This window comes from Pseudochaenichthys georgianus, chromosome 5 (assembly GCF_902827115.2).
Source record: "Pseudochaenichthys georgianus chromosome 5, fPseGeo1.2, whole genome shotgun sequence".
Taxonomy (NCBI): domain Eukaryota; kingdom Metazoa; phylum Chordata; class Actinopteri; order Perciformes; family Channichthyidae; genus Pseudochaenichthys; species Pseudochaenichthys georgianus.
In genome coordinates, this window is record NC_047507.1 from 17150154 (window position 1) to 17159084 (window position 8931).

Genomic DNA, 8931 nt, shown 5'->3' on the forward strand with positions numbered 1-8931 from the left:
ATTTATTGAAAAATGAATCTGAATTTTTCGATCTGTTACGATTATAAACTGAAGCAATATAAAAATGACCCCCGTGAACTGAGTTTTAAACTGAAGCATATCTGCTCATAGTCCGGTAATTACCTGCTAACGGAAACTCTGCTACACAACTATTATTATTATTATTGAAATATGACCGGTAAGTTTCAAATTAGTCCGGTAAAATAAATTCTGCCCGGACATTTGACCGGCGAGAAAAAATCCTAGCGGAAACCCTGATACATAAGAGTATAATTCATATATAATATCAGTTAAAATAAGTGCTTCAACATAGTTAACATTGCAGGAAAGCAATATATTAGACGTTAAGTACTTTGTCAGGCTTAATATGTATCAGTAGATAGATACCCCCAAAGTTTTTTTCTTATTTAAAAGAAGACCTTAATCTGTTATTTAATGTTTAAATAAAGGTTAATTCGTTTTTCTGTTTTGCACCTCCTCCTATTAATATCCTTGTACATCCTGCACTAAACTGTTTTATTGTAGAGATCACTTATAGTATCTTCTTGATTTTTGATATTCTATATTTCTATCACAGACCTTCTACTTTCCCCCTATGAAAGTATGTACTCTTAATATTTTTTTAATCAAATATAACACATAAAAACAATAATTCAATAACGTGCTTTAACCACTAGGCGGTGCACACAAGGTACACACAGTCATAATAACATTGTATAGTCTAGGACACTTATGTATGTACAACATCTGAAGATGTGTAGTTGTATTCATGCTTTCACATAATTTTACAGCATATTTAATTGCTATACTATTTCAGACTCAGTATTTACATTCTTACATTCAAAGAAAATCAGTAATATCTTTAAAAACTACTAAAAAGTCCTTTTATATCAGCTGTGCACCGTTATGGTGTAAATATAACCTATCTATGAATTAGATCAAATGTAAAAGTCAGCCGAATTAGTGTTGATACTGCAAGGAGACGTATTGTGTGAAGAGAAATTGAAGATGTTTAATTGTTGATATATTTATGATCCACGTCAAGTATTCAGTTTCGGCAGCATTTCTTCAGTTTTTCCAAAGGTCTTCTCATCAGGGCTCTATAAATAAAGAACTACGGCAGATCTGTAATATGTAATGCAGCCGAACCGTGTATTACAATGCCGTTATGTGATGACTTTTAAAGAGAAAAGCAAGAGCACTCGGAATTAAGTATTATTTTTATTCTTTTAAAATGTTTTCCGGATTTCATAATATAAACACCAAATCCCAGCATGCATTGCGGCTAAAACATCCAATCAGCGAGCTTAAACCATAGCTGAGGATCTTGGGTAATCACTCGAAATGCCTATGTCTGTTTCCGGTTATTTTTATTTTGACATTCAGTTCCTGACGGACGCCAAAAAAGCCGAGATTATGGAATTAAACCATGAATTAAACCAATAAATAAAAGCAAGGATAATTGTGTGTTATTGGTGAGTAAATAACAGTGTGTTATTTTGAAAAGAATAACAAATTAGAAGGAAACAAAGATTTAAAAAATACAGATTTCAGTATTCTGACGCTCTGAGCCCCATTTATTTTCCTCACAGACGGCAACAAAAGTCCGAAATTATACGATTTAAGATAAAAGCAATAATTATGGCTTGATATTGAGTAAGAACATGTTTTTATGAACCACACACCTTCCGGTCTTCCACGACCCGACCGGAGAAAAAGACGTGCTGCAGGCACGAAACACATTACCAGTAGAAATACATTGCTTTTAAAATCGTGCTGTGCAACACGAAAAAAAGGGGAAAATCGTGTTGGTGAACACGAATCAACAGACTAAAAATCGTGTTGGTGAACACGAAATACCATGAGACTGGGTTGTATTAGCCTAGCACATGTCAGAATCGTCACTTCCTGTACTGACAGTGGAGGTGTCCTGAGAGTGGAGGTCTGCACCGGAACTGTCCTGAGAGTGGAGGTCTGCAGGCAGACCCCTCTCCTCCTCCAACACACACGAACGCACACATGACCCAGAGCCATATAATACAATATTCTATCTATATGGCGCTGACATGACCAATAGAGTGGCAAAGTCCCTCCCGTTCCGGTGGACCTCCATGGGACCTTATTTTGGAAAAATCAGGTATTGAAGTCAATGGAGAGAGAAAGATTATCTTTTGATCCCGTTTGAATTGTGCAACGAATTACACATATGATGTTTGTCAATTTAAAAGATAATTTTGTAAGTCAAAAAAATAAAAATGTGTCATAAAACTGTGAAGTAACAAATTTTTTTGTGTGAAGCGCTCAATGAACTATAACTGTGGTCTTGCATACGTCACCAACACCAAGATGGCCGTCACGTTAGCACATTTCACCTCTTTCTTTCAGAATGAAGTGAAAAGTATTAAAATAGGTGAAAATCACTACAAGTCTGGCCATGTTGAGAACTGTACATACACAAAAGGGGAGTTAGTCGGTTCCGTAAGAGCCAGCATGCGGGACCGGCTTTACAAGGTTTTGGTGAGTAACACGAGTGTAATGTGTAATGTTAATGTACGCGACTCTGGGATTTGTAGTCTTTCTAGTTGCGTATTTTTCATAGTCTTATATTTCAACAGTTTTAAGACAAACTGTGACTTTTTTGACATGGAAATGATTTTTTAAGATTGACAAACATATGTGTAATTCATGGGACAATTAAAACGGGATCGAAAGATACGTTTTCTCTCTCCATTGACTTCAATACATACTTTTTCAGAAATAAGGTCCCATGGGGGAGTAGATGGGCGTGACTTCGCCACTCTATGAGGGCACGAGATCAGTTTGTGCACAAATGGAAGGCTGACAGGCAGGTAGGCCACCCAGTTATTTTAGCCGGGCCGGCTAAAATAATGATTGGTCGTGCTTTTTACAGTATTACGGCTTCCACAGATGAATTTTTTTAATGGATTTTTTGTCAAAGCATTTAAAGATATTAATTGCTATCGGGATGTTAAGAGCATTCCAAGGAATATAACAAAAAGTGTATCTCGAGCCGGTTTCTCAAACTTACCTACCTTTAACTCTGGGCTAAAAAGTGAATAAGCATATTTCATTCTTGGCACTATTTAAAAACTCTAAATCAGCTTGTGTAAGATGTCTGTGGCCTACATTTCTGATTAATTCATATCGAGGAATATTTGTGTGGCTCCTAAGTTAATGTGTGATTGTTGAGCTTCTCTCCACTGAAGCACAGCGAGGGGTTCACAGCGTCTTCAGGAAGTCGGTGAGAGCTTTGTGCCAAGTGTCCGGGTCGTCCAAGTAACAGGGATGACCCGCCTCTTTCATCACCACCACACTGTGATTGGCTAGGTTCCTCAGGTTGCGTAGAGACACTTCTCCAAGCTGAGCATCCTGGTCCCCGTAAACAATCAGTGATGGGACCTGAAGGAGAGATGGGACACAACACTTGGGTGGTAAATACTTCTAAAATGTCCATAGTCCTGTTTGTTTTTTGTAAGCCCCTTGCTAATAGGATTTTGTAGATGTCCTCTATTTTACCTCAACCACTGTTTAAACCACCAGAATACTTTATCTGAAGTGTTTGTCAAATGGTCGTACACCTTGGAAAAAAGTCACTCTTTATGAAACAAGCTTCGTCATTTTAGGGTTTCATCTCTCTATTTTCGGGTTTGCTGCGCTGAGTAAGCCTTTGTCCTATCTTATTTTGGGATGTGTGCTAATGATCCACGTTCCATCGATTAGATAAAAAACAACTTTTACCTCCTGATAACGTCTGGCATCAGATTTAAAATGTCAAGCTTCAGAAAAGTTTAAACGATAACTTTAATAATGTTTCAAATAGCCATTTTGTTAACAATTTGCATTTCAGACTTTAAACCAGGATAACCCTAAAAGTAAACGTACTCATTGTACAGAAATTGTATAACTGTGCTGTAATTACTGATGCCTTGATGTTTTTGTAAAGTTGAAGTAATGTCTCTCCCTGCTGAAGTCATCCTGTAAAGTTACTTTTTACATTTCACTACTTGCTTTTAATAATTTTGTTTATTAACAGTTTTTAATGCTTTTGATATCAACATCTCACTCACATGATATCATGTCACTGCATTAAGTCACTGCATTAAGTAGCCATGATGCTCTCACTCTTTTTACTCAGGCATGTTCGTCATTGCAGGGGAACTACTTTTGAGTAACTAATACGTCTCCTTCATGGATAATGCAGCTTCACTTGGTTTGCCATCTAAGTAATTGAATTTTGTAATAGTTGAGAGCTGGATGAAAGACAGTGTGAAAGTCACATGATATCTGCTCCTCTCATGGTCGCATGTAAAAGGGAAGAAGGTTGTGCTGGAAAACGGGGTTGACATTCACGGTTGCTCAAGTTAAGAGGAAAGGAGTTTTTTTTAAAGGAAGGAAACTTCAAAGGAATCTAAATAATAACCTCACACACACTGTACCTTTACACTCTGGTACTGCTCTGCTGTGAATTTGTCGGTGCAGATGGGAGCCACGGGGACGTAGGCTCGGATCAGAGCCTGGTGCTGTATCAGGAAAGGCAGGGAGTACATCCCGCTGAGCGAAGGGCTGATCACCACCGCCGGGCTGAGGCTCAGCTGCTCACACACCTCTCTCAGGAACCCTGCAGGGGCCAATTCTCCAACCGCTGCCGGGGCCTCGGCTGACTTAGAGCGGCCCAGTCCTGCGAACAGAGAGGGAGGAAGCAGACTAAAGGCGTGAGAGAAGAAGGTCAGGTTTCACATTTATTTGGTACTAGAAGATTTTGTGTAAAGGTTTTTAAACTGATAGATGTGGAGGCAGAGACATGAGGCACAGATACTACATGAGGATGAAGGGTACAGGTGCATTTTGAAAACACACAGCTCACTGGCTCAATTTAGGAACTGGAACAATATTTATGTCTGGGTTTAGAAAACATCTTAAATCCACTTTTTAGATGAACCTTGGCAATTAGTCTAGTTAATAAGGTTTAGATTTAGCTGAAGTTTTCAATTATCCTATTATGATTTTTTAACATTTTTTTTTTACAGAATACAACTTTTATTCAAAGATTGTGATCATTTAAGTTTATTTTTATTTGAGTGTTTTAATCAAAACTGAGGGAGAATCCTGATTAACTGACCTGGCAGGTCGATGGCGATCGCGCGGCAGCCTGCTCTGGCCAGAGTCTCCAGAGTGCCGATGTTGAGCCAGTTCTCTGAAGAGAAACGGATGCCGTGAAGGAGTAAAACTGACATCCTCACTTCCCCTGCGGCAGGTTCACTCTGTCTGTAGAAGAGCGGCGCTTTGCAGCTCTCCACCTGCACACTCCCCTCTGTCATCCTCACAGCTGACATCCTGAAGAGAAAAGCAGCAGAAAACCATCGGTTCACCTCAAGCTGGTAGGCTGGTATTATTATAGTGTGGTAAAGCAAAAGTACATTAGCATCACAAAATACTCAACTTTTTCTCTTGCGGGTTTACCACAAGGTGAGTTCCTTTTATTATTTTCTGCTTTTTAAACACATTTGCTCTACAGTACAGGTTAGCTCTGAGTGTTAGCGAGAATTGCTAATGTAAACAAAGACGAGATTACGTCCAAAACACGTCAGGCATTGTTTCTGATAGCAACTTTCTGTGGGTCCGCCGCCAATTTGACGTCATATCGGCAGCAAATCTGGGGGTGTTTCTCAATGTCGAGGAAGGCTCCTCCAGAGCCACTATTTCAAGGGTGCTACGACATCGAGTCCCGCCGAAGGACTGTTCCAATGTCCAGGATCCTTGGAATTCTACCGAGGCCGGCGTTCTTCGTTGCGGGACATTTCGAGGCTGCACATGTGTATCCTCCGCGGTCTTAAAATCCCCACAATGCTTTGCACACGGACCAATTTCCCAAATATTTGGCGGAAAATGTAAGGCGGGGCCTCTCATATGACGCACACCTGCTCACCTGTTAGCCTGTTCCGACCATTCTTCGTTTTCCGAGGCCAGGAAGGATTCTTGCCTCGCTTCTGAAGGACCTGACTCGGATGACATGTCCTACCAAGGAAGCGTCCTCTGGGTACCTGGGTGGAACAGGCTAACAGGTGTGCAGGTGTGCAACATATGCGAGGCCCCCGCTTTAATGGAGCACGATTTACGCCAAAGATTTGGAAATTGGTCCGTGCGCAAAGCATTGTGGGGATTTTTGAGACCGCGGAGGATATACATGTGCAGCCTCGAAATTTCTCGCTACGAAGGACGCCGGGCTCGGTAGAATTCCAGGGAGCCTGGACATTGGAATAATCCTTCGGTGGGACTCGATGACGTAGCATCCTTGAAATAGGGGCCCTTGACATTGAGAAACACCCACTGTATCCGCTCGTTGTAAGCCCCCAGGAAGTGCACCGGACTCTGAGGAAAATATTCGTTGTGGCCAAACGGCGGTACTACACTTCCGTATCAGTCGCTGGGCCCGGAAAGACTTTTTCCCATTGGGGAAGAGACGTCTGTAAATCGTTGGATACTTTTTTTTTAATCTAAATAAACTACCCAGTATGAACAGACTATGAAAAAATACGCAACTAGAAAGACTACAAATCCCAGAGTCGCGTAAGTGATGTCATTAACGTTTCACATTACACTCGTGTTACTCACCGAAACCTTGTAAAGCCGGTCCCGCATGCTGGCCCTTACGGAACCGACTAACTCCCCTTGTTCGTATGTACAGCTCTCAACATGCCCAGGCTTGTAGTGATTTTCACCTCTTTTAATACTTTTCGCTTTATTCTGAAAGAAAGAGGTGAAATGTGCTAACGTGACGGCCATCTTGGTGTTGGTGACGTGTGCGAGAACAGAGATGTAGTTCATTGAGCGTTTCACACTGAAAAATGTGTGACTTCACAGTTTTACGACACATTTAAAAAAAATTGACTTGCAAAATGATCTTTTAAATTGACAAACTATTTGGATTTTTCCCAAATAAGGTCCCATGGAGGTCCACCGGAAGGGGAGGGACTTCGCCTCTCTATTATGAACGCGGATCTAACCCACGGGACCGAGACGCCCGGCATGTTCATGTGACGTGTTCAGTACTACATGAGTTTTACCTTTACCCATGGATGCACAATAAGAACGGATTATATGATTATATGAATATATGAATACATTCGTGACGTTTCGCTCTCTCAAAAGTTGGGCAATTTTGTCTTCATGCGCCAATGAGCAACTCTCATAGGAATGAACGAGGCCCCGCCTCCCACACTGTATCCAGTTCTTATTATACATCCATGGTTGTACCCCCGTTTTTAAAAGATTTTGGTACGGAGGAAAAGAGAAAAGGGTTTTATTTTCTGACGCTGTGTGAGTTCCCCGATGCACCGGGGACACATATTTATGTATAAAAGACATAAAAAAGTGCATTTTGCATGATAGGTCCCCTTTAAATAGCAATTTAATTATTTATTATACTAATAGGAGTTGGGGAAATATTTTCCAAGGCCCATAGCTTTGACCCATCAGTTCATACTGTCCTGACTGAACACAGGCCTGTAACCTTGGCTGCTGTGCTCTCAGTGTTTTGTCTCCCTGTTCCTGCCTGTTGGCGTCAGCTGATTATGATCTTGTTATGCACAATGTTGATTATTCTCTCTGAACTAGCTAAATACATGGGTCTGGGGTAGAGTTCTTCAGAATTGATTGTGGCATCGCATCTCAACCGTGTGGTCAACTCGTGGCCCGTGACATGTCTTGTGAATTCTCCGGCCGAAGCTCCAAATAAACCGTCAATGTTTGCCATCAAAGCTCCAGTGTACCTAAAGTGAAGAAACTTGATTGACTAACTAAATTGCAGTACATTCAGCCAAGTCTTTTTTTATAAAAAAGTATCAGGAGGTAGGCTATCCAGTGGTGTAAAGTAACTAAATACATTTACTCAAGTACTGTACTTAAGTACAATTTTGAGGTACTTGTACTTTACTTGAGTATTTCCATTGTATGCTACTTTGTAATTTTACTCCACTACAGTTATGTAATACCTTTAGTTACTTTGCAGGTTAGGATTTATGATTTTAACTTTAATTACCACTTAAATAAGATTTATAGTTACACCTGGATTAAATTCACAATATACCCTGCAGTTTACGAAATATTTTTAAACTATCTGCTCCTTTACATGCTTTACACTTAATGCATCACTTATTATAATCTCATATTATATCATTCTGAAAAGGACCAATCGGAATAATGAGTACATTTTGATGCTAATACTTTTTTACTTGAGTAACATTTCGATTGCAGGACTTTTACTTGTAACAGAGCATTCCTTCACCCTGGTACTTTTACTCAAGTAGCCTACAAGATCTTAGTAATTATTTCACCTCTGGAGGTAGCCGAAGACATTAACACACAATGTTAATTCCGATTTCACAACAACACTTTTTCTGGCACAGTTTCAACCAGACATATTAGGTTGCTCCACAAACATGTTAGGACTGCAGCGTTTTGCACGGTGTTGCTGTTCATTTGTCCACACTCCCTAGGCGTTGAAGTGCTAGGCTTTCATTTTGTTTTTCACTGCAGCCAACTCGCGTCCAGTTCTGTGTTAAGACTAAAATCAGAGTTTGTGGCCAGCTTTCAAGTTAAACAGCCCGACCAAAGTCCACATTAGATCATTCGATGTGTAATATCGCTCTGTGCACTTCATCACAAACACGATGAGAACATGTGTTACCTGACAGCCTGCAGTGATGAAGCGATGATAAAAGTAAAGCAGGACAGTCAAGTCATGAAGTCAGCTTCACCAAAGAGTTTCACTTTATTTCCCGGAAAACAGGATAAAAAAACTCTGACGTCTAGCGTTTGGAAAGAGAATAGCTTTTTTTCTGACTAACTTCAAAACTAATTGTGCTAAAGATGTGGTTTAATCTCCTGTAACAATGTGCCAAAGTGCATATG

The 8931-nt window shown here is 40.2% G+C and overlaps 1 protein-coding gene across 1 annotated transcript; it reads right to left on the reverse strand.

Moving 5' to 3' along the window:
* Window positions 1-1548: 1548 nt before the first annotated feature.
* Window positions 1549-8861, reverse strand: abhd14b (abhydrolase domain containing 14B). Its single transcript, XM_034083384.2, has 4 exons — window positions 8708-8861; window positions 5141-5355; window positions 4458-4699; window positions 1549-3420 (listed from the first exon to the last, which is right to left on the reverse strand). Exons 2-4 carry the CDS (start codon window positions 5352-5354, stop codon window positions 3241-3243), a joined length of 636 nt encoding a protein of 211 aa, XP_033939275.1. The 5' UTR covers window position 5355; window positions 8708-8861; the 3' UTR covers window positions 1549-3240.
* Between the last annotated feature and the right edge of the window lie 70 nt (window positions 8862-8931).

Coding starts and splice junctions, on each gene's coding strand:
- abhd14b (XM_034083384.2), bottom strand. CDS start 5,354: ATGTCAGCTGTGAGGATGACAGAGGGGAGTGTGCAGGTGGAGAGCTGC. Junction 4,700..5,140: donor GATCGCCATCGACCTGCCAG/GTCAGTTAATCA, acceptor CTCTGTTCGCAG/GACTGGGCCGCTCTAAGTCA. Junction 3,421..4,457: donor AGCAGTACCAGAGTGTAAAG/GTACAGTGTGTG, acceptor TCTCTCCTTCAG/GTCCCATCACTGATTGTTTA.